This window comes from Takifugu rubripes, chromosome 19 (genome assembly GCF_901000725.2).
Source record: "Takifugu rubripes chromosome 19, fTakRub1.2, whole genome shotgun sequence".
Taxonomy (NCBI): Eukaryota; Metazoa; Chordata; class Actinopteri; order Tetraodontiformes; family Tetraodontidae; genus Takifugu; species Takifugu rubripes.
Window position 1 is genome coordinate 7,484,881 of NC_042303.1, and position 25,083 is coordinate 7,509,963.

A 25,083-nucleotide genomic window follows, 5' to 3' on the forward strand; every position below is an offset into this window, starting at 1 on the left:
ACAAATCATAAACTCCTGGCAATGGTTAAATGCTTTTCTTTATTATGTTTTACTATTACATAAAGTATAAAACAAAATACAACAAACCAAAATATAAACAAAGAATGGGGAAAAGGTATACCACCTTGACTTCTTAACTACATGTGTCAAAATATTATAGAGTAATCAGTAGCTGACATCCCTGCGGGTCAGTTTAGAAATCACCAAATAATTCATGTACAACATACAGAGTGCAGACACAAAATATCAAGAGAACTCAGAAGAGTGCATTAAAATTTAGTCCTTTGTTATAAAAGTGTTTAAGCGCTGCCCATTTTTAACCAGACTGCAAGCTTTAAAATGAAATTGCATTTTCGCCGGGATTGCATAGTGTGTAGTTGAAATTGAAGGAAGCCTTCATAAACTTCCCAGAAAAGCAGATAAATGGACGCCGAACATCACCAACTCTTCCTTCTACTGACTGATTCCGCTCAGGCATCTTCTCTTATTAAGATTCATTTTGAGAAGCATCTACATTTCGTGGGTGTTGTTTACAGATTGCACCAAGGGACCACGCGGCCCATCCCTGTGTTGGAGCTCGGTTCCCTGAATTGAAAGTTCCATACGTTTACTGGATCGTAACGTACACCTCCTCACTCTTGCCTGCAAAGCTTCCTCAAGCTGTGTTTGGCTGACCCGTGCAAACATTCCGCTGCAGAGATGCATCGTTAAAGCTAAAAAGAAGTGCTTTTTTCACCCCCAGGGTGGACCTCAATTTGGCGAAACCCAAATTTCAGCCATTCTATCGATTCTTACACACGATGTGACACAAAGTGGGGATGAAATACGTTCACTGCGGTGCAAAGTGCAGTAATTCAATGGATTCTATTCCTGTCCATCTTAAAACGATTATATATATCTCACTTATTTTGAGTGTTTGTGTTGGTAATGGGACATTTTCAAGAAAAAAAAAAAAAAAACATCTAAAAAAGTATTTACATGTTGGGGATTCAGCACTGAAACAGTGCGATTCAGCACAAAAACAAGTTATGGGTACGAAGAGTGCACGAGACATCAGGAAACCAAATACATTTTGCAAATACACCTCAGTGTGACGTTTTTGCACCCTTGCTTTTCTACTTGCCAAGTCCAAGATGTTTCGGCTGTGGCTCAGCTTCGCATATGCATCAGGAGTGCTTATACATCCAGTGACTAAACACAGAAAAGAATCCCGATACATGATGGCTACAGGCTTACGGCATCAACAGTGATCTTGTTGGAATTCTTCACAACAATAAACACAGTTAAAAACACACTCTTTTAGTGCAGAGAGAATAATAGAAGCTAATGCATGCTCTTACACTGTAAAACTGAGAGGGTGGGGGTTGATTGATGACGCAGATGGGTTTTTGATCGCCTCAACATTGTTGTTTTTACAAATAACCTGGTTGATTTAGCTTTCTCTTTCTTTATTTTTGTTTGATGGACCAAAAGTAAAGGTTCCTGACATGAAGAGCGATAGCCCTCTGAGTACCGTAACTCCTCAAATATCGCTAAAAAGTTCTCATATTCTCCTGAACCAGAGGCTAAATAATGCCTTATCGTTATAATAAAAATTTCATTGTTGTATCTCTTAGGATAAACAAAGATCTGAAGTTATTCTTCAGTACCCTCAGTTGCTAAAATCTTATTTACAGGATTTTATATGCTACTTTGATCATCCCCCCCAGCTTGGTTAACTGACCCCAAACCACAAACGGAGACCCACTGTCTATACATTTATACATATAAAAATATCTATACAGTAACATACAGTATCTAAAATACATCAGGCCCTTATAGGTACAGTACAGAATATGGCCTAGTTCCTTTTTTATTCTTATCCCTTTGGATAGCTGTCAGGGTTCAAACTAAATCAATAATGATTAATAACAGATTAATTTAGATTTAAAACAGGAATGTTTGGCTAAACTTTTATAAGGCAGGAAATACATAAGGGCAGGAGAGTTGCAAAAATGTATTTGGCTTCATTTTTTTACAGGACGATAAGTTCTCTAAATAACAACAATGGGGATGTCTGTGTGTGTGGCGACTGTGAGTGGCTTTCTTCTGCCCTCCGTCTCAGTAGACCATAGTGAGCACATGCATCGATTATGTTATGGGTCTGAAAGTGCAATTTGCTGCTGCTGAATTTGGAGTCAGTGGAGGTGGAAAGATTTCCCGATCCACGCGGAAGTTAATGGAGCTCGTTTCAGAAGTGGTTCCGCTCTCTCACCGCAAAACTGGTGCAGCGGATGCATTTTTTTTCCTGCTCAAAATCCTCACGTATAAAACACAGTGCACAACTCATGGCAGGGCCAACCACAGGCATGCAGCGACCAGGATATGCTGGTGATAGAGGACTGGGTGGCAGCGTGAGCGGATCCGTTGTCGTTACTGCACGCCGGCATGTGGACGGAATCTAACCGGATGGCTCACATGTTGTACGCCACATAGATGGGATCGAGCTGGTCCGCCAGGAATGAATCACGGAGGTGCATGCGCTGCTTCTCACCCCTAGAGTTGATGGGTATGACCCCGGGGTCAACGATTACGACCACACCCACAATGAGGTGATGTTCCTCCAGGACCACGTTGGTTATCAGAGGGACCAGATCCAGGGCATCCTGCTCAGACCCACAGAGCTCTGACACCACTACCAGCAGGTTTGTCCACGTGAACACAGCGCTGCAACCGCAAAGACAGTCGAAATAAGACCCCGCAATGTAACACTTTTTTGGGACTAAAGTAGACAAGGTAATCAAATAAAAATCTAGCCCTGACTCTAAACTGGGGAATCCTGGGAGAATCAACTGAGAGACGCACAAACTGTCTCAGAAATACCACATTTCATTTGCACCTTATTTTCTTTCTTCACACTGTCCGACACTCCTCCTGTACATAATATAAAAGTCTTTTTTTTAGTACTTTTCTGTATTGTACACCACGGGCTACCGCTGTAACGTGCAATTTCCCCGATGTGGGATCAATAAAGTCTTTTATCCTTATCCTATTTCTTTTAATGATTGGAGTGTCATTTTAAACCACTTAGGCAGAAAGATTTTTCCTTTTCCCCTCAGAAAACAGGATCTCTTCTGCCAGGCATCATTCTCACCTCTCAGCGATACTGCGGTGAGCCCGGGACACGGACGTTTCAATGTCAGTCGGGTGATAGCGCAGGCCTCTGAGCTCCAAGGTCTCATCCAGTGAGCCCACCACAAACAGGGCGTCGTGGCGATCTGAGTGTAGAATTATTATTTTTTGTTTAAATTCTTAATAAGCTACAGTATAAAAATACCAGATTTCTCTTTTTATTTACCCCCACTGGCATCCAGCAGCTCAGTCCTTTTAACAAATCCCAGATATCCCGTCCTGGCCCATAAGGTCAGGGGGTCTCCAAAGCTGAGCTTGGTGTTAAAGTGGTTGGCCTGAAGACTCTCCTCTCCATAGATGGTGTAGTAACCACTGGCATTGTGAGGACTGTTGACCCAGATCTGAAAATAAAGCCCACCTTGTCTTACAACTGCATTCAGGGGGATCAAGGATTGAACTTTGACTTATCGTCAGAGTAGCACAACTCAATCATGGCTTCCTACCTCTCCAAGGTGAGAGTCACCCAAAGGTCCTCGAGTTTCTGGATTCACAATTATCACTCTAACACCAGGGAGAATCTGTTGACAGAAAAGAACCACCTTGGAAATTCTCGCGCGTGGTGATGTAACTTCCTGAATTCCAAAAGCAATTTGTTGTCTTATGTAAAGATGGTGAATATGTAGTGCGCCTCACCTTGCCAGACTCCATTAGAGGAAGACTCTGTGGTGCTCCCCGCTCCACCAGCCTCACTCTATAAAAAGACAGATGAGATTATTTTATAACTCTCATAATGAAATTTCTAGACTCAAACTATTCTATTGTTTCTTTGGACATCTCCAGCGATGATTTGAACAGTATGTCTACAATATATCCACATTTCCGTGCCTGTCATGGCGGAGGGACTTCATGTCCACATAGACCGTGCAGGGGTCAGGACCTGTTGTTCCCTGAAACAGACAAGAGAATGGGTACCTAGTGGCTCCACTGGTTCAGATCCCAGCGTGTTGATGTGTCATACCTGCAGACAGACGGCCAGGTTCACCCTGGAACCAAAAGCAGTGCTGACAGCTCTGGAGGAAAGCCCCACATCCTTAAACAGCTTAGAGAAGGAATGTGTGAGGGCCAGGCGAGGCCGCTCCTCTGCTATCACCACGCAGCTCCGAACACACGACAGGTTCACTCCGCGGGCCTGAAACACGGGCACGCCACATGATTAACAACCACAGAAATATTCTGCTGTCAGTCACGCCGCAGTAAACACGGAGTTTCCTCAGGTACTTATTTTTAATTAGTCAGCCTGTGCTTCTAATCAATCATCCACCCTGGTTCCCCAAAGTCTGCTTCTATGGTACGCGTGTGGGAAGATTGTTGGCATTCAAAGACATCTAGTATTTGAGTTTTTCTGGCTGAGACACTCCTGACTGCTCACAGAACTCTCAAAGACAGCAGATATTCACTATGCTCTCCTTGCCTTCAGTAACTCGGTCTGAGTTCCCAGTCCTTTAGTGCAGAGCTCCATGACTGAGTAGGAACAGAAGGTGTCTCTGATGCGGTACTGGCTGAGCGTGCTCAGCCACAGCGACAGGCAGCTCTCCAACTCAAAGGGAGGAATCAGGATGGACTGATGACCTGAGTAAACACTAAAGGACAACACACATGAAGGCGAGAGACATGACTGGTGTTAGGTACCGATGGGATAATTCAACGGACCTTGCGAGGCACCACAGGACAAATCCCAGACCGCAGTACGGGTCCAGGCAGATGGCAATTTGGCGAGAGGAGTACAGTTCACACTGCAGCTTTATGGAGCGGCACAGTGCACTGACGGCTGCATGTGAAATCTGCAACAGAGCGAACTTGCAATGAAATCTGACATTTTAGTGGTATCCTTCTGCCAGCCTCCTCACAGAACAGAGCAGCTGGGAGGTATTTAATGTCTATAAACCTGTGACAAATGGATCCTGGAGCAGCTGAAACAGGTTGTAAGCAGAACTTGTGTCATTTTAACGGCAAAAATGGAGAAAAGGAAGAACAGTGCAAGACTTACAGTAGGGAGCAACCAGGGCAGTAATTTGATAGGTTATCATCTAGTCTCACCTTTACTCCAGTGAGCATGCCTGTGGTGGACACGCTGAAGTCCAGATAAGCAATCATCTCAGCCGTGGGCGGCTTGTAGATCTGTGGAGGCCGGCGGCGAGGAAGGTCATCTGTCAACCAGAGCAGAGAGTGTTTTATGTGGACCACAAACCAATAATGACAAAGCAAAATGTGATTTCATATCTCTGGTTCTTAAACAAATTAATCATACCGGTGTCAATGATTGTCGGCCATGTTTTAATATTTACAGAAGCGGCGGCCTCTTTGGAGCGCAGAATCCTTGTGAGGTGTTGAGTTGTTAGGATGCACGCGGCTTTACTGACCTGAAAAAAAAATCTGTCAGTGCAAAATACTGCTCGTGTGCGTGCACAAGAGTAGAGAGGCATACATCGATTATCATGCGGACAGTGGGCAGGGTGGCCGCAAGGTTCTGAGGGTGTGGAGGTCTGACGTTTACAGGAACGCATCCAGCGTAGAGACAGCCGTAGAAGGCGGCGATCAAATCAATGCCTGCGAAGGAGATGGTAGACACAGGCTAAGTGAAAATATCCAAAATTCAAATACACACTGGAAAACAGTAGCAGGACTCACTGGGAGGATAGAGCAGCACCACATTCTCTCCAGTGTTGATGCTGCCTTTCTCTGTGAGCGCAGCTGCAATCTTCTCCGCACGCTTGTGTAGCTGCACGCAGGTCGCTGTGCTCACTGCTGCCCCCTGTAGGACAGTGATAAGACGTTTGGCCGGACACAGCTCGCAATCGTAAAGAAAAGAGAACTTTGTGGTCTGCTTCAAACCTTGGCATTGAGAAGAACAAAGAGGACGTGGTCTGCGTCTGTCTGTGCCCTCCAGTGAAGAGCCTCAGTCAAATACTGATGCTGTAATAAAAACACAAACCCGTTCAAGTATGTAAGTTAATAAAGTGTATCAGCCCAAACTAGGGGGTCCGTACTGGGAAAACTTAATTATATACACCCACGTACAGCAAAACAATATCTTCAGCAGATGGGTTGCTGGAAATATCTTTACCAATGTGCAAACAATTATGTTTTTTACACATTCAGTGATGTTTTAGATGGCGGTTGTGCAGCAACAAAAAGGCATCACAGAAGCTGTATGTCTTATAACATAAACACACAGGTAAACATGCACATTTTTAACCACTCGTGCCTCATTTATACACAACCACTGGCTATTAAATCACAATGCAACATGTGTCAGAGCATGACAAGCATGGACACAAATGTGGGGGAGACGGCAGAGCAGCGCTGTCATTCTTACCATCACAGTGGGCCACATACAGAGCTACATCCATGGGAGCGGAGAGAGAGAACATTTTCTTTTACATCTATCAGACTGGGCTGGGTTGGCAGTGAGAAACCTAATTTACTGTTGCAGTCTGCGCTTTACAGTGAAATATGTATCTATAACCACAGAATTACAGAAACTGTTCCTCAGACTCAACACAATATGCACTGAGGTGGCCAGTCCCCCCCCCCCCCATTTTAGTAACATACATCCTGCATTAAAATGTTGTTTTGACCCTTACGTGTGAATTTTAACTTCATTTCTGAAGGTAATGAAACAAAGAGTGAAGCTCAAGCTCGTAGGAACGTCCAGATTTTTAAAATTGTTAGATTTCCGATGTCAATAATTGGCAATTAGTCACGTGCAGCAAAACTACAGGCATGAGATACAGAGTTAGAGCTTTTATGAAAGTAATGAATAAAGAGTTAATGGTGTTGTGTCTACCTTTCGCACCAGATCCTGGTCTTCGATCATTCCCAGGTCCCTTCCCGCGGCCTGGGCAATCCTCTTCCCTGCTACCAGGTTACCCAACACGACAGATGCTGGACCAACTCCGACTGCAAGAGGACGAAATGTTTCCTATAACTGGGTTGTTCAATCAAAATCCAAATACAACAGCAAATTTTGACTGAATTTCTATATGAATATCAGACTGTTGTTTTACTCCACACACCGGGCTGCTTCTGGCGGGGCTTGGGCAGGTTGGTGACACACGTGTGAGGACACATCAGGATATTGCATGGGTGCAGGTTGCCATCTAAGAAGTAGTGCTTGGTGTCAGATATGTGAATTCCACCTAGAGGGGTTTTTGGCAGGGTGTTGGCGGGAACTAGAGCCAGACAATAAAGGCCCACTTGATGGATGCTGTCGATAGCCTACAGGGGAAGGAAAGAGTGTGATGAAATAAAGTTGATTTATCATCAGAAATCCAAAATGACTGTTCCACAAGTTTAGTGAAAACTCGATGAATGAGACTGGAAATGGTGTACCTGAAGCACCCTGCTCATCCACTGGAAGCTGTCTTCCTCACTGGCATCTGGCCTCTGCTCTGCCACAATAACGACCCTCTCGTCATAGAAAACAGTGACCGAAAATACAGCGATCCTGACGCACGCAGACACAGAAACACACAGGTGTATCAATGATTCAGGTGTCCTTTATCTCACAGCACTTTACAGCATCCTGAAACATCACGGCTCCAGCTGCTGCTATTATGGATCTGCGGTACTTCCTTCTACCAGCAGATGTCAGTATCGATGAGCTAATGATAAGAACGGATCATTTCATTAAAACAACATTGCACACAGGGGCAGTCACATACCTTCCACGGTACACGGTCTTGACTGGCTCAACAGCAAGAGCAGTGGCCACCAGGTCGTCAGCGTTGTGTCTGCGCCCGCTCACCAGGAGCAGGCCTTCGATCTTTCCCACTACAAAGATCAGGCTGCCCTGGGTGAAGCAGGGACACGTTATACTTTCAGCGAATTAAAACGGCCACAGATGTTGTGCTTCAAATCAACCACCCCACTTACTGGGCCGACAAACCCCAGGAGTCCTGACCGCACAAACGGAATCTCTCCTATGGGCACGCCATTTGCGTTTACCGGAATCACCTAAACCCGACGAGACAAGCGTGAGAAGAACAAAACACATCAAAGGTCTTGGTCTAAAAACACGGGCAAGTTATAGGTAGAATTCTTCTCTCATACCTCAAAGGTGTTTTTTGTGAGTCCAGGCAGGCCGTAGTACATGTTGCCTCCAGCACGAGAGTTTATTATTATCTCTCCAATCTCATCGGTTTTACACAACTGAGGTGGCCCATCTGGCTTAACAATGCACATAAGAGCTGGGGACATCAGAGATTTGTCCGTTAAATGGCTTGACGAGGGTTTTAGTGCAGAGACATTCAAAATCAGGAGCTGGTTTTAACTTTTGATGATACAGTTCTTAATCCTGCTGTTCCCATGATAGGAGCAGAATGCACTTATTTTTTAATGTCTTTTCAGTTGTTAGGTTAGAAAAAACATCTCCTTCCTTCCTAGTCTCACCTCCAGGCATCACGTGCCCCACATCTTGCACAGTTAGAGCTGAGTTTTTGTCCTCTGTGTTGACTCTGATGACACCATGACTCAAACCAGTCATGGAAAGAATGGCCCGAGCAGGGAGGGGGGCACCGGGGACTCCCGGTCTACACAAGAGACAGTTGAATCAAACTTCAGGTCAAACATAGCGGATTTCTCACTTGATTGTCTCGCCAATGTTAATTTCAATGCAGTATCTGATGATGTAATTGTACAACTAGCGATTAAACAACACATCTTTTTTGGAGGGAAGATGCTGAAGCTAAATAAAGTGTAAAAACGGGAGGTCGATGGAGCTGTTTTCAATTTTGTTTCTAAATTGCTCAATTCACCAGATTAAAAACAAGTTAAATGAGCAACGTACCTGCGAATGGCCACCGTCATGGCTTCAGGGGAGCTGGCACAGGGACAGATGACCTCAGGCTTCAGGCCGTGAGATTGAAACACGTTCAGGAAGGCATCACAGGAGGACACCGACCCTGGGACACAAAACATTCCAGAAATCCCATCCTCCGTGCTGCTTTATAAGCCCTAGTCTAACAAAGCTCGATTTTATGAAGTACTCACAGGGATTAGCACCGTCGGCCACGATCAGCATCCGTAATGAAGCTAGGCTGGTGTCCCTCTGCTCCCGGCGAGCCATCATTGCCCAGTGTAAATCACGACACTTCACCAAAGCTACCCGAGCTGCATGGTGATAAGAGGGTTTAGTTGGGAGTGGCATGACGAGGCCTGAGAGTATCGTAACACACCTTTATGGACGTGTACTCTCTGGACCCAAGAGAGAGGGCAAGCCTTCATTACTGCATAAGGAACACTGATGGAATGTATCCTGTTCATTACAGCCTGAAAACAAAGAAACAAAAAATTGCAGTATTTTATATTGTTTTAGCATTGTTGTTTTTTTAACTGTGCAAATGTTTCTTTTGGTCACGATACCTCCACAGAGGCTTACCGTGAGAACACCGTGCCACAGACCCATATCCTTCTTGAAGTCCAGAACATTCACTAATGTTTCCCCTAAATGGGAAGAACAGACGTGACTTCGGATGGAATGGATGACACAAATCGTCATATGATAGGATGTAAGTCTTCACTCACCCTCACAGTAATTGCAGGCCTGGGTCAAGGCTTGGCAGTGGGTCAACATGGCCACTTTGGACACGGCCACACCCACCACCGTGCCTTCTTTATTAGCTTTGTACTGAACAGAGAGGAAAAGCATCAAGGTTCTGGTTTTATTGTAAAAAGATTAAAGTTTTTGTGGTCAATGTGGCCAAAAACCACTAACCAGTGGGAAGCTTTCTTACTTCTATATAAGATGGGTCAGTGTTGGCGGTGGGGATGTGTGGCTGCCAGTCTTTGGAAGGCTTGGTCAGGTATTTTGAGTCTGTCACCACCCATTTTAGACGGGGCCAGCCTACCATAGAAAGGCCGCAGTTATTGCTTGTTTAGTTTTCAATTTCATTAAGCAGCAATAGCTCATGATGAGTCTGAGTAATATTATGAGTAGCTTTCTGACCTTTAAACTGCATTATTTCTCCAGTTGGTGTCTTGGGCAAACCCTTTAGACAGATCTCACTGGTCAGAGCTAGACCAACACCACAGCTGCCCAGTAGAAACCCCATCTGACTGATACCTGCATCCTACAAAAACACAATTTTTTTAGAGTTAAACTTGAACAGTTCAAATATACAATACCTGTGCTCATGCAGATGTTTATCTCACCTTGCGAGATAGCGGGACTTCAATAGGAACAGGTATGACTTCAGCCAGGAGACAGCCAAAAAAGGCCACCCAGAACATCCCGGGGTCGCTGTTGGGATACACCAAGGCCACCTACAAAGATGTTGCGGAAGGTTAAACCTGCCGTGCTGTCTCTGTCATCTTTTGTCATTCCGCTCTTACCCGGTCGCCAGGTTTGAGGATTTGTTCATTTTTGGTGCCGAGCTTGTTCAAGAGCGTGTATGCCAGCTTCACGCTGCGACTCCACAGTTTCCCTAACAAGGAGGAGATCGGGTTGTGTTCTTTTTAATGCCAGATGAAAAATCTTCTTCCATTTGATCTGCGTATGAGAAGCCTTTGCGTGTTACCGTAAGTCAGCGTGTACAGAGGTCTCCCGGTGATGTCAAGAGCTGTAAGGGCGGGGCTCTTCCCCTGAGTGGCCCCCCAGCGGGCCAACGCTGCCTGCAGAGCTGGGGGCCAGTTACTGACCACGCCCAAAGGCTCTCCTTTAACTGGTATGATCTGGCGCCCCTCTGGTTTTGGAGTGTTGGGATCTGCCTGAGGAACTGTGAAAGACAACAGAACCATTTTGGTCACATTGTGAACATAAACAAACAAACAGATCATTCAAGGGTTCACTTTTCTGAAGAATCAAGCAACTTTGATAGCAGATGTTCTACTCGTATTTAATGCATGTGTGTTAGTGTTAACTAGTGTTACATGTTGCGTAATAGCTTGCGTCCATCTACGCCGTAGATTCTACGGTGAAGTATATATCATATATGCTTGTTTTGTGAGGTGGTGTACCCTCTACGATCTCCTCTGAGTCGTCGGTGAAGAACTCGCTGAGTGGGGGTCTCTTGGGCCTCTTCAGGGTGTTGAGCAGCTGCTGGATCTTGGTGGACACTCTGCTGCTCACGGGAACTCCTGGAGAGAGACGTGTATCCAGTCACGCACCGTGATGGTGGCCTGGGCACAGCCTCCCGGCATCACGCATTACTTTTTACCATCTCAGAGTCTGCTGCTCTTCATTCCAGAACACATGAGACTCTTTTGGGGGGGGGGGTTTCAAGGTCTGATCGCTCATAATGCATTTTGGAGCTGAAGAGGAGCACACATAGGTGGCAACAAGACGAGGAGAGCACAGTGAGAGAGAACTGGGGTCGTTTTTGTTGGGAGGATTGAGGAGTCATTCTGGGTGTGAAGATTTGTCTAATTGCGTTTTTTTTTTTAGAATTTACAAACATGAGGGAGAGAAAGGGTGAAACAGCAGACATGGAGGACATTATACATTAAAGAGTGTCCTTACTCGGGATATTACCTCTTCCTATCAGCCAGTCAAATAAACATGTGACGGTAGGAAAAGATCAAGAAGAAAAGAAAGCAGTAAAGTTCTGATTAATTATATTTTGGAATGTGATTTTTGAACAGAGATTGTCAGATGAGCCCGGCAGATGCTCCCACAGAGACACACAAAGCGAGCGAGGCCGGCGTGGTCGTTACCGTCTGCGGTCTCCATCATGCTGGAGCGACTCTGGCCGCGGCTCATTCCTCGTACCACGGCATTGGAGGGCAAGTCCACCCTCGGCCCTCTGGAAACGGTAGCCACCGCAGTCACATCTGGAGGAGGGGTTCTGTTCTCTGAGCGGGCTGTAGAAGAGGTAAAGGAGGAGGAACTTTAAAATGAATCAATGATGACGCACCAGAAAATGTCAGACAAAAGACCATAGTGGGTCGCCTCACCGATGTGACTTTGAGACAACATGTTGGTCACTACTGCAGTTTGAGGCTGCTCGTGGTGCTGATACTGACGTTGGTGCTGTTGGTGCTGAGGTTGGTACTGAGGCTGATACAGGGGCTGGTACTGTGGCTTGTACTGAGGCTGAGGCTGAGGCTGAGGTTGAGGTTGAGGCTTGGCTTCTCCGTGTGACATCGTAGAAGAGGCAGAGGAGGAAGTGGACGAGCCCTGACAAGTGCGGTTGACCCAAGCATCCGGGCTCTGAAGGTTTGCGTTGGCAGGAGGCGGAGCAATCACCGACGACTGCCTGGGTGTCGAGGACTCATCTTCAGAACCTGACGAAGAGTCTGAGCAAAAAAGAGCAGAGACACGGCTTAACCTCTTGTTTTCTGAACAACTTTTTGGATGCTCCTTGCACGTTTCCTGCCTGGAGGCGTGCGGGTTTCAATTGGGGATGGCACATAAGTGGAGCGACGCTTTGTAGGCATGGGGAGGGCCATCTTCTCCTCTTTGTGTTTGGCCAGGGCAGCTTGCACCGCCTCGGTATGAATGTCTGCAATGACAAAAAAAGAATTTAATATATGTTGGATCAGATGAAAAACAGGATCCTTAAAAATGCATATGTCAATATGCATCTTTTAATTTTACAAAGAGAAATATTCACTAATAATGAACGGCTTAGATATGGTTCTATATTGGCAAAAAACATAAATTTCAACAAACTAGTCGTGTCAATTTTTTATGAATGATAATATCAATAAACATAAACATTAAAGATTAACGGTGAGAGGGTTGAAATAAAAAAGTAACATTAAGAAGATAAACATAGACAGTTTTCTCACAGAAAACGATAAAGAGAAGAGAGGAGGAGGAAAAAAAAAGAGCCCGGACACACTTGCCTACACACAAATGCGCACGATCATAAAGAACGAGGTGCTGATGAGACTCACACATGAGCCTGAAATCACTGGTTACGTCACAAAACATTTACAGCAAAATCCCCCTTGCTGACAAAGCCCGCGATTTAACTGAGGGGACATCATTTGCTTTCAAACATCAACACATTTAAATAAATCATCAAGCATCAGTGGTTCATTACACAGCAGCGGAGGGAACCAGAGTTACATAACTGACATTCTGCCGAACACAAGCGTCGCGTTACGTCTTTCCATTCTAAAACTGGCAGGACTGAGGAGGCTGATGATGAAGCCTGTCTCCAGGTGGGACGTGCAGCGTTGTGTTCACCACATGAACAAGATGATATCCAAAACACAGAGGGTGTTCGGTCCTTATAGTGGTTACGGAAAGTTTTCACACCCTCTTGAGTTTTTCACTATTTCTTATGGTGGAGCAACATGTCAAAATAAAAAGAGCCTTTGTTCCCTTCATCAGTCTACGACCTCAGAATTTAAAACAACTTCACAAATTGATAAGAAAAACTGAAATACCACATGAACTTAAATATTCAGATGCTGCTGTCACACTCCTGTAGGTGACGGCCACTTCTTTTGTTCAGAGATCTTTTTCAGAGTCCATCTGTGTTGAATTAAATGGACTGCACCTGATTTTAAAGGCACACACCTGTCGGAATAAGGCCTTACAGCAAAAACGAGATCCATGAGATCAAAAGAAGCCTCTGAAGAGCTCAGAGACACAGCTGCAGCAGGACACAGAAATGGACAAGGCTATGGGATATTTCAGAGGGGGAAAAAATAAATGTCTTTGACATGAGACTTCTCCATATGAAATAAAGAAAAAGTTAAGAGGGTGCATCCATAATTCCATACCTACTGTGCACATCTGACATCTGCTGCTCACGTAAAGGTGGTTAAAGACATGTAATTTCCCTCCGCCTCTGAAAAACAGCGTGGAAAAAGCTCTTCTGCTATACTTGAAATGTACTCCAAAGTGTAAAGTGGACAGCGCGCTCATTATGTGGCAACAATCCCAGCATCCCCTTGTCCTTGGCTCTGTGCTCTCCTCCTTCAGGCCATCTCTTTCAACACTTCATGCCATCAAAACCCAACTTGAATGTAGAAAGCCAACAATGTTGCATGACTTTTCTCCACGCAGAACAATTAACCCTTTCTTTAGAAGCAAGCTTGCATTGCTGCGCATGTGGTTGGTTACATTGAGTCCTCTTCCTTTTCTCAATACTATAATTTTTCTAATACTCTCTTGGCTGATTCCTCCTCTGCCTTCAGAATGCAGAGGGGCGTTATCGGATTTCATATTGTTCAGACTTTAGATACCAGCTGGGTTGCATCCGAGATGGGAAAAACCAACCAATTGTTATACAGTCGACACCTTAAGAGTTAATCCTCCTCACATGTTGGGTGCCCTTTGACCTCTACTCTACTGTGCTCTTCTGCTTTATCCTCAGGAGCGTCGTAATTTCCCTTTCAGATCTGCGCTTCCTTGTTCTCTTCACAGCCTCCTCACACATAGCTGGACAGTAACATCACTCCGCAGTCACAGACTGGGGGTCCTCAATGAGGGGCTCGCCCTGCACGGAGCCTTCGCTGAAGTGTTTCAGTCCACAGCAACACACATCCTTGTACTGCTATCTTTGTGAGGACTTTCATAGGCACAATGCATTACCCAGCTCCTTACCCTAACCTTAACCATCCCAACTAACCCCCCTGACCCTAAACCAAATTCTAACCTCAACCTTAAACCATGTCTTAATCTTCAAACAGACTTTTGAGCACCAGTACAGACGAGTCAAAAGATCTTGGTACTCAAAAGATCTTGCAGATCTTGGTACCTAGTATGTCGTAAGTACAAGAACACACACACTCACACTCACATTCACACACACACTTCTTTAATCAGTCTCTTTGAAACAATCCAGTGTCTGAATTTAAGAGTGGGTTGGCTCCAAAAGGTAATCGGAGCATCGGAGGAATTGTTAAACAGTGATTAGGGCATCAGAGATGTTTCATCTATCTGGTGTTTCTCCTCTGACAGCAGAGGGCCTTTCATGTTTGCACTGACCTGATCTGTAGCGGTCGTCCCTAGTTCCACCGCCACGGTGCGTTCGGCGCGAGCGACGCTCCCGGTATCGGGACGAGCTGGGGGCAGGGGGTGCGTGGCTGGATGAAGAACTGGGGGCAGGAGGTTGCACATCATTCTGTCGGGGTGGCTCCACTGTCACACACATAGTACGCAAACACGTTTCTGGTTAAGAGCAGGATTTGTTGGACACATCCTCTGTGCTGGTGTCAAGAAAAATCACCTCAATAAAAACTGCTGGGCAGAGAAACAAATACACTTATGAAGAGAGGTTAAGGCAGGTCAGCCATAAAACCAGCCTCCCTACTTGAATATTAATAACATTATTCAATAATAATGAGCAGTAAAGCAGTGTAAACAGCTGTAAAATACAGATAATCTGCAGTACATGTATGTCTCAATCCATTTACAAACTCAGTGAGATTATTAATTCAAATTTGTCATTTTTACCTGGAGTGTGAATGATGTAGGGAGCCAAAAGTTTGGTCCTTTTCTTCTCGTAGCCCTTCTGCGTAATGTCTCCTGTACAAAAATAACAGCGGGACGTTTAATTACAGAAAGAAAAAGCAGACAAATTGGGCTTAAAGCGAGCGTATCTGTATTGAATCAGCATCAGAAATGAATATTTTAATCCATCCTGGGTGAAACAACAGGGGGGGACGTCTTTGGGGAGACATGGACGAACGTGTCTCCAACGATGACTTAACAACAACACAGGGACGAGATCAAAACAAGGCTAAATTTGGAGACACGCGGAAGTGTGGGCAGGCACTGGGATGATTCATCGAGAGAAAGAAGAGGGGGATTAGAGCGGAGGATATAGAAGGTGGCAGATGAATGTACAACGCAGCAGTGATGATGGGATGAGTGCGTCCTGAGTAATCTTCAGATATGAGTGTTCAACCAAATCAGATGTGCTGTTGACACACTTCATAACAATGGCCCAGCATCCTCCTCCTTCACGCTACGCAACAAACATGGTTTAACTGAGCGCTCCGGCAACCATGAAGCAAAACCAGGACGATTCATCCAATATTCTGCCAATATAAACACTGACTTTAGCATGGCTGTAATGGGGATCTTTTTTCAGCCACTTGAACTTGACATGAGGTTAGAGCGATATCTGGGCATGATAGAAAAATAAAGTCTGCATAATAAACAAGCTCTCCTTTTAATTTTAAAGGCTAGGCTAGCTGCGGCAAACCTTAATTGCTAATAAATTGCCGCTGGTCCTCTGCTCCAAGACACTTAATCATCACTGTGGATATTTTTTCTTTTATATTCCCATTAGCTCATCATCTAAGTATGCTAACATGTATTAGCGACACAGATACACGCCAGTAAAGAGCACCACAACAAACGGCTGATGTGACAGAATCAAGAGCCCTGTTTGGAGGAGGATGCCTGGGAGCCCACTCCAACATGGGGGGGGCTCTGGCTCTTATTTCCTGCAGAAAAATGGAAGTAAAAGCAAATGCTTCCATAAGTAATGCATGAACGGTACAGTTGGCCTCAGTCACATGATTTATTTTTAGCTCATGTGAACAGGCAGTTTCTCTGCACAGAGACACAGATCGAGGGAGGAGGGGGAGGATGGAGTCAGTAATGGGGGAGGGGGGCCGACATGGCATTAAATGGGGAAAAAAGTAATCACTCTCCCATCTGGATGATTTGAAATTCATCTGTTTTTATGCCATCAGAGCCGCACAGTAAAGAGCGAATGGTCTTAAAGAAGGGAGCCCTCCATCAGTGGACTCCATCTTAGACCGGAAATGAAAATGCAGTGAATTTTTTATTAGATTATTAAAATATTTACAGGGTATCTTTTGTTGTTATTGCGCGAGGTTCGAGCACTCCGGACCAGGTTTTGTACATATTTCTCAGGCCAGAGTGAGAATTCGTTTCCTGCCTGCTCTAACAAACAACTGACCCAAAGGGTCCGTTTAGCAGGCAGAGCACATCCCAGCAGAGGTGAAGAGGGCCTCTTTAATGAACCCCCCCCAGTCAGAGTGACCCGGTCTAGTCTGCCGCAATGGTGGAGGTTGTGATAAAAAAAAACATTTTGTCAACAAACTCTGGGAAAAGTCGGTGAGGTAAAGCTTTTAACTCATTTAAAGCGGTGGGATTGTAAATATTCGAACATCACTTTGCGATGTAGAAACTTATGTTTGTACGACACGAGAGATGCACGTAAACCTCTCGTAAACTGTGTGCATTTTTGCCTTTGCTCGTTTGGATTATCTGAATTACAGCCAGGCTCCTGCCTCCCCACAGGCGCTATGTCTGAATAGTAATTAGCCGCCGACCTCCATTCTCTTCCTCTCAGTTCTTCACTCTTGCATCTCATTGGGGCATTTTTCTCACTTACATTTACCAAACACATGTCAGCACCTGCTCGAAAAAAACGGCCGCAAACGCGTTTAAACATTACGTCAACTTCCATCTGGTGAGACGCTCTCCCGCATCAACAACACGTGGCATCCTCTACAGGTCACTCAACAGTGCAGTTCAAACCTAAACTTCCCAGAGTTTAAAGCAGGAACGTCCAAACCCAATCCATGAAGGCTGAAATCCAGCCGGCTCTTCTGTCCTACCAGGCAACTCCTTTTCCCAAGGAAAGTGGGAACCCAGGTAAAAGTTTTGCCTACCTGGTAGAATAGAAAACCCGGTGATAAAGAGTTCTTCAACGATACGTCACCAATTACCTGATCAGTTTAGCTAATCTGGCCCTAACATTGTGATCATTGGTGTGTCTGAGAGGTTTTAGCTGCTAAGATGGCAAAATACACTAAATCATTTCACTTTAAAATAGTGTCTAAAGGTTATGTACAGATGTATGACACGACATGTGTACGCATGTGTGTACTTGCATGAATATGAGTGATAAGAACCTTTAGTGGTGGAGCCAACGGGCGCGTGTTGACACAAGTGGAGCAAGAGTTCACAGAAGACGTCAGAAGTGCGACATGTCACAAGGAAATGCTTATTTAAATGTTACGTTGGGGTCGAGTCAAGAAGTTCTTCTGACTTCTGACAAATAGCGTCAAACTGTGCGCTGGCGTGAGCGTCAGCACTGTAAGCTCAACAGTTCCATTGCTTTCTAGGTCAAACGTGAGGGACATGCGAGGAACCCCTGTTTACCAACAGAGAATAAACAGTACCGCGTCGTGTCATTCACGCTTGCAAATAAACACGGGGTAATGGAGTCAAATTTGCTCCACAGTTAAGTCAATAAAATCATAACAGAGCGCTCAGACACAAGATTCCTACAGTAAACGTGGCTCTCTGTCCTCATCATCGCGTACAGGAGAAGCTAACCGCTTATTTATTTTTCATTATGTATTATAGCTCACAGAGGGACGACCTGCGCGTGTACTCAAGTGGAGAGGCTGAAAGAGAGACATGAAATGTGAGTTTCGGAGCTGCGGGTCCCTTTAGTAATTCGCTCTCTCGGAGGGCAAAGCGGGTGTGACCAACTCAGGTAACACAGTGGATCGGGTTTCACCAGAAACACTCCCTGATCTGAGCGCGGTGACAATAACGCACGCACGTGGGGCCCCGGAGGGCCAGGAGACGTTACGGTGAGAGCCAGAGAGAAGAGGAGTGGGCGAAAAGGTGAGTCAGTCGGCGCCTCGCTACCTCCCTTTTAACAACCTGTTTCTCTTCCCTCTGTGCACAGCAGATGAATGAGAGGAAGAGGAGGGCGGGGCCAGCACGCCTGACACACTACGCTACACACACTTTCTTGTACTTCTGACTTTGTGAGGACTTTCATAGACATGATACAATCAAAAGCTCCTGACCTTCGCCATCCCAACTCCACCCCAACCCGGACACTGACTCCGGCCTTTACTTAGATCCAAATTTGACCTCAACCTTAAAACCAAGACTGAATCCTCAATTGATATTTCGGTAGTCAATATGTAACATGTACAGGAAAACACATAAACACCCCCCCTCCACACACACACAGCAGCACATCTGAATTCCCTTATTATCTATCTTGCCCTCCGATTCCATGGCAACACAACACAATCACAATGTTGCTTATAAATGCCGGCCGTCTCCAACAAACGTGTAGTTGATTTTGACGTGACTGACTTGGAATATCACCAACATATTCCCGTGATGTGACAGCAAACATCTGTTTCTTCTTGTTACATCTTAACGGAGCCTTCAATCCAACATATGGCTGACCTAATCTGAAACGGGCCGTTGGATATTTCACAGACCGGGAGGGAGCGTGCCAGGGTTGACGGCGGGGTGTGGGCACACCACACGGGCTGTGTCCATAGCAACCAGGCCCTTGGGGTGCTCCAGGAGGGAACGTGAGATGGGAGATCATGATACAGACGGCTGTTGTCATATGGACTGAAACTTCCTGTGAAAATACTGTTTTTGGTCCATCAAAATTAGAACCATGAGAACCTCAAAAGGTTATCACATTGGCAAAATGACAACACAGACTTTCTTCTTCTTCTCCCCTGTGAAAAAGGTAAAGCAACCTTCTACTGGACTGGTTTGTGATGTAACTCCTGGAGCTGTAGCTTTCTGTCAAAAAAGGCTAAGGTTGTGGACAAGTACAGGCCAAAAGTTTGAACACACCCCCTTAATGAATTTTCAGGACTGCCTGACTTTTGTTTCTTAAAGTAATGATGGCCGCTCATTTCTTTTTACTTAACTAATTGGTTCTTGCCATTATATGAATGCTAACTGTTGTCCAATGTGGCTGTTGGCTGTGTAACAACCTGACTTCTGCACAACACTACTGATGGTTCCAGTCCCATTAATAAGGCAAGAAATTCCACTACGTAACCCTGACAAGGCTACTTTGAAAAAACTAGGGTATAAGGCATGTTTTAAGTTATTTCACACTTTTTTGTTAAGTACATGAAGAGAAGGTGTGTCCAAACGTTTGACTTGTACTGTGTGTCAAATTATAAAACAAAGTTACACAAAAACACTCCTCCACTTACTCAATGTCCGCCCCGTAGTGCGAATACCAACATAAGAGAACTGGGCCTCTTAACAAAGTAGAAAGTAAACAAAGAGGAAGGTCAGGGGTGTGAAATCAGAGGCACGTGCTGCAGGCAGCCACTTGGGCCCCTTTTAATAATTCAGAGAACATCCCATAACCTGGGCCACATTAGCTGGTATCACTCCAGCGCCGTCACGCTGCATTTAGCCGCAGAAGTAGGAGAATGGATAGATCAGAATGGGGGTAGATGGAGCTGACTCAGAGCCCAAGGAGGATGAGAGCCCACTCGGAGTTCGCTGTGGACCAGTTCAATGGTACCCAGCCGAGCGCGTGTCTGGTCCCTTCTGAATTATTCACCCGCTTTTGAACAAAAGACTTCAGCGCATCATCCCCTGTGTGTTTACGCACGCGTCGATATGGCCGCACGGGCAAGGCTAGATCCAAAAAACCCTTGATTAACATAAATTAGGGAAGGCTTTTGTTGTGACATGATGTCAGAGGGGGATCCCATTTTTTGTGCTGTAAAAACCGGGCGCTTAGCCTGGAGTGCTGGCTGGACTTAAGAGCGGAGCCCATTAGTGACGCTGCCAAACATTTTAAAGGCCTCCTTCCTGTCCAGGTCGCACGCGGCACATGCTCACCAGAAATAACCACGCGCGAGAGGAAGGATAACGGCTTCAGACTTTTCATAGAAATCAACTGAAACACTCAAGCTAGTAATAAACTGATGCAGCTCTTAGCCCCAGAATCCCGCTGCGCCCAACAAATCCACCTTTTAATGGTCTCCTAAATCACAGCACTCAGCAGTTAATAATAAAATCAGTGAATCAGCGTTGTCCATTAACCTGAAATAATGCAACAACAACTACAAAGGTAACGTATCAGAGCAGAACGGAGACACTGGTGGTAGTGGTGCGAGGTAGTGGGAGGCCCATGAGACTCCCAGGCTAAATGCACCAGGCTCGTTGCCCCCCTGATGTTCCGTGGCCTAGATTGATAGAGACGGACGGCCGCGTATAATCTCTCATTCCTCTCGTTCTTAGTGTGAAACAGACTGCTGAGATGAAAACGTGTCTCTTGTCTGCAGCGCTGATGGCAGACACACAACTTCAGGAAGTACAATGTACGAAGGTCGTCACGACGACGCGCAGATGAAGAGGAGTGACAACAGACAGATGTGATTTTGAACTGTCACATCAATCAATACTGGCATTATTTAACGTTTTGCATTATTTAACGTCTTTTCTTCTCGTGGTGAGCTGCTCTCAGACTGTATTATAGCTAATTGGAACGCATTCAATTTGCGGAAATGAAGGTAAAGATGATGTAATATCCAAACATGCAGCACTGTTAGATCCAAATTACTCTGTCTTTTATAGTTTTACAGCCATGTTAATTGGTAGTTGTTGCTAAAACATAGAATTTTCCCGCGGTTGGTCTTGTTTTCTTCAGGTTATTGTTAGCATAGTTATTATTACTTACTATAGCTTTGAAAACTCAAAATTCAGAAAAAAGTATGAGTGGCAAATTATTGGACTGATGCTAACCGACTACAACGTTTCACTTTTAAGTCATATAGTTCTAAAAAACAAACAAACAAACAAAAAAAACTGACAAGAAACTTAAATGAACAGCATGGCAAAAAAAGGTGCAAGCTATTCAAAACCAAATAAATGCAAAGCTTGATTAAAAGCGAGTGAGAAGAGGCAGCCGTTCAACTAAAGCATCAGTAATGAGTTAGCAGTTGGTTGGCAGGGGGCTCAGAGGCACTAACAGAAGCTGATTGGTTGTCTGTGACTCCAGGTTGGGCTCATTAAATGTGGGGAGCTGATAAGCTCTGCACAGCCGATGATGTAATACAGCCGTAACAAGGTATGTTTTCTTACGATTCATAAACTTTGCTCCTGTCACATCCACTGAACCCGTCTGAATGACCTTTTATGGCTCTGCCTGTGAGCCAGCACGGTCAGCCTCCTTCTTTGTGTACATTTTCCATGACTTTATAACCAATAAAACGCAAATTTCCTGTTATTGATCCCATAAATGCTGCAGAAATTTGAATTGAATCCCTGACACACAGACTGTTGCCACACACACAGCTCATCCACGTGTGTGAGCAACGCCTACACAAAGCAATTCCTTTCTGGTCACTGTGAAGCCTTGCTATACCACACACACACACACACACCCACACACGCACACACGTAGACACACACACACATGCAAGTTGAACAGCTTAGACTGTTGTGGTTCAGTGCTCTAAATTCCAGCCTGGCTCAATCACCAACACTTTTATCCCTTCAATAGCTTTCTTTGTGTCCTTACACTCATGGGGGTTACCGGAGGTAGCGTCCCACTCTCTCTCTCTCTCTCGCTCTCACACACAGACAACGTTACTGGAATACAGAGAGGGGGGAAATATGCTGACGCAACGCTTCTGTCTGTTGGATAAGTCACACTAATCAGAATATCAATGGAAATAACTGTTGTCCTGGAAACAATATCTTTGAAAGTGTTTACTACGCAGCCAGTTGCAGTCCTGACAGTGTTCTGGAACCCCGGTGTCAACAGGTACAGGAGCAGGACATTTGGACCGAGCCAGGCCTCTTTATCAAGCACAAGAACCATGGTTCCTGGAGAGCTGCTCCCTCTGATGGCATCACTGTCAATAAGTCGCGTTAAAAGCCATCAGAAGTGACTCTGAAGGGACTCGCAGACTAAGGTTTTGTCTCAAAAGGCATCCACCGTTGTCAAGCTGTTGCAGAGCAGAAACTCTAGATCTTTAACAGCAGACGTTGACATCACGTTACTTCATTTGCAATAGAGATGGATAGTATTACCCACTTAGTCGTGCACTTAAAAAGGATATGAAAATCATGAAAGGATCAAAATGATTAGCTCTGATTACCAGGTAATCCTTTCTTTTAAAGAAATGTCACTTAAAACAAGTATTTTGGACGTGGAATGAAGCAGACAGCAGGTTGGACTGTATCTATATATTCTGTTGCCTATTTGTACAAGAGTGCCTGGTTATTTTCCATCAACCACTTTCCAACTGCGCTAAATGCCGTATCCATCAGGTGATTAAACTGGTAAGAGCAGTGATTAAGCGTTCAGTGGTCCACTTTCTGGTCTTCTCCATGTTGGTGTGTCCTCCGGCACAAAGATAAACCTCACAGATTTGCTCCCGATGCTGCGTCTTCATTGTGGGGGTGGCTGCCGTTGACACCACGTGAGGCTTTTAATGGACTGACAGTGATTTTCTGAGGGTAGTAAATGGCCGTTTGAAGGAATATAGCTACGAGGATGACATTTGGACTGATTGGGTGGTTACACAACGGCTGGCCGATCTTTCATTTTGTTTGGTTTGTTACGAAAGAGATGAGCAATGATTTCAATGAGTCAGAAGCCCAATTAATTAGTGATTCAATCTTGATGTCCTGTCAGATTTGCTGCCTTTTCACGAACAAGGAGAAACCCATTTCAACAACACACATACAGAGTTAAAAAGTTGAACAATTAGTATAATTGTTTCTGATAGCACATCCATGTTAGCTAGCTAGCCAACATTGTGTGCACTCATTAACTGATTAAACACTCTTCCTTTCTTGATCCACAAACTAACTTGTGGAGAGCAAATAAGTGCTTTTTTCCCTGTTGAACTATACCTGGTGTTGAGTTTCACCTGGGCAGGGCGGTTTCAGGTGTCTCTGTGTGTCTAGTCTGCTGTGCAAGTGCAACACATTTGTCATTAATGATCCTTACATCCGCACACTGCTCCATGGCCATAATGCATTTGTAATAAAACATTACTCATCCACCCCCGGGGCACCTGAGAGCTGCTCAGCACCAATCATGCTTCTGCTGCACTGTGATTCACTTGTGTGAGGAGGAGACTTGCATAACAGCCAGCACCATATCCTCCATTCCCACAGTCACTCGCATTAAACAAACAGCACATATGCAGGATGTGCGTTGTTTGTTTGATGCAAGCGAGAGCAGCAGCATCATTTAGCGCCCACTGATGTCTGACGATGGTGCACGCACGCACGCACGCACGCACAGCCTCTGGGAAATTAAACTTGACCCATTTTCCACTACAAATGTGTACATGTTTTTATGGCTTTGGTGATGAGCGATGGGTGACAGTGAAAACTGACGCCCACACTACAGATTCCCAAGAATATAAATCAAGGACTACACTCACAGGACTTGTGGCAATCTATGAAAACTAAATGAACCAATGCACGATGGCTCGATGCGATGGAAAGGGCTGAAAAATGTCCGTAATATTTTATATTTTCGCGCATACGTGCCCGGGTCCACTGCAGCACAGCGGCGAGTCTGCGAGCGATTTGACGTAAACACGCTCAAAACACACTTAACTAGGCTGGCATCCATCGGCATCGCAGCTCAAAACCATTAACCCCCACCAAAGCTTACCTTCGGACAGCTCCAGATCCAACTCTGCCAGCTGGTCCCTGACCTCTTTAGGCAGAGCCGACAGATCGACGCCGCGGTCCGCCATCGTTGGGAGCGCAGCAGCCTGCGGAATGTTTGCGTTTTTCTCCGATGACAGCGGCGACAGCTCAGCATGAAGCTTTCCGCACCGAATCAGGGCGCTGCATCAGCGGTGGCGGTGTTTACTCCATCTTCGTGACTCCCCGACACCGCCATGACTGAAGGGACGGGAGGAGAACTCGCCGGAGGAGCCCGTCCGTCACGTGACCCAGGCTGACGGTTGCTGCCGTGACAGGATGGCGGCCGCCGCTGTCTGACTCCGGGCTCCCTCTGCTGTTTCACACTAAACTCAACACTTTGTCCTCGCCTGATAAACCCCAACGCCTGGGAAGAGTGATAAGAAATCGGTCGGAATGTTCAAACATTCTTCGTAACTGAATAGTGGTTAGTAAGTTGTTGGAACGGACCTTGCGTGACCATGTTTCCGACCGGAATTTAGCTCACTATTTGTAAATACTTACGCGGTTCTTCGACGTTCCCTTTCACTGGGGTGAATGAAACAGCATCAATT

At 45.3% G+C, this 25,083-nt stretch overlaps 1 protein-coding gene across 5 annotated transcripts; it reads right to left on the minus strand.

Annotated features, from left to right (window-relative positions):
• Positions 1-20: 20 nt before the first annotated feature.
• Positions 21-25,020, minus strand: dip2bb (disco-interacting protein 2 homolog Bb). 5 transcript variants are annotated; one of them, XM_029827022.1, is made up of 40 exons: positions 24,495-25,020; positions 15,524-15,595; positions 15,056-15,208; positions 12,486-12,611; positions 12,064-12,405; positions 11,824-11,970; positions 11,642-11,647; positions 11,128-11,247; positions 10,689-10,886; positions 10,504-10,595; positions 10,324-10,434; positions 10,118-10,241; positions 9,906-10,015; positions 9,697-9,799; positions 9,551-9,615; positions 9,348-9,441; positions 9,163-9,282; positions 8,960-9,074; positions 8,563-8,702; positions 8,224-8,360; positions 8,047-8,127; positions 7,836-7,963; positions 7,504-7,618; positions 7,188-7,389; positions 6,959-7,071; positions 6,488-6,511; positions 6,004-6,084; positions 5,800-5,923; positions 5,597-5,718; positions 5,420-5,531; positions 5,209-5,318; positions 4,822-4,952; positions 4,583-4,751; positions 4,130-4,300; positions 3,997-4,058; positions 3,805-3,862; positions 3,615-3,689; positions 3,338-3,512; positions 3,134-3,257; positions 21-2,706 (listed from the first exon to the last, which is right to left on the minus strand). In XM_029827022.1, exons 1-40 carry the CDS (start codon positions 24,577-24,579, stop codon positions 2,454-2,456), a joined length of 4,890 nt encoding a protein of 1,629 aa, XP_029682882.1. In that variant the 5' UTR covers positions 24,580-25,020; the 3' UTR covers positions 21-2,453. The 5 variants fall into 5 exon arrangements, with proteins under 5 accessions (XP_029682882.1, XP_029682881.1, XP_029682885.1 ...); XM_029827021.1 differs by having other exon boundaries at positions 11,630-11,647; XM_029827025.1 differs by lacking the exon at positions 6,488-6,511 and having other exon boundaries at positions 11,630-11,647.
• Positions 25,021-25,083: the final 63 nt, after the last annotated feature.

What these genes read in the sequence shown, in the direction of transcription:
- dip2bb (XM_029827021.1), bottom strand. Translation starts at nt 24,579, where the DNA reads ATGGCGGACCGCGGCGTCGATCTGTCGGCTCTGCCTAAAGAGGTCAGG. An exon ending in GTCCTGTGGTGCCTCGCAAG is followed by an intron (nt 4,752 to 4,821) that starts GTCCGTTGAATT and finishes GTTGTCCTTTAG; the next exon opens with TGTTTACTCAGGTCATCAGT. An exon ending in ACCTGGCCGTCTGTCTGCAG is followed by an intron (nt 4,059 to 4,129) that starts GTATGACACATC and finishes TGTCTGTTTCAG; the next exon opens with GGAACAACAGGTCCTGACCC.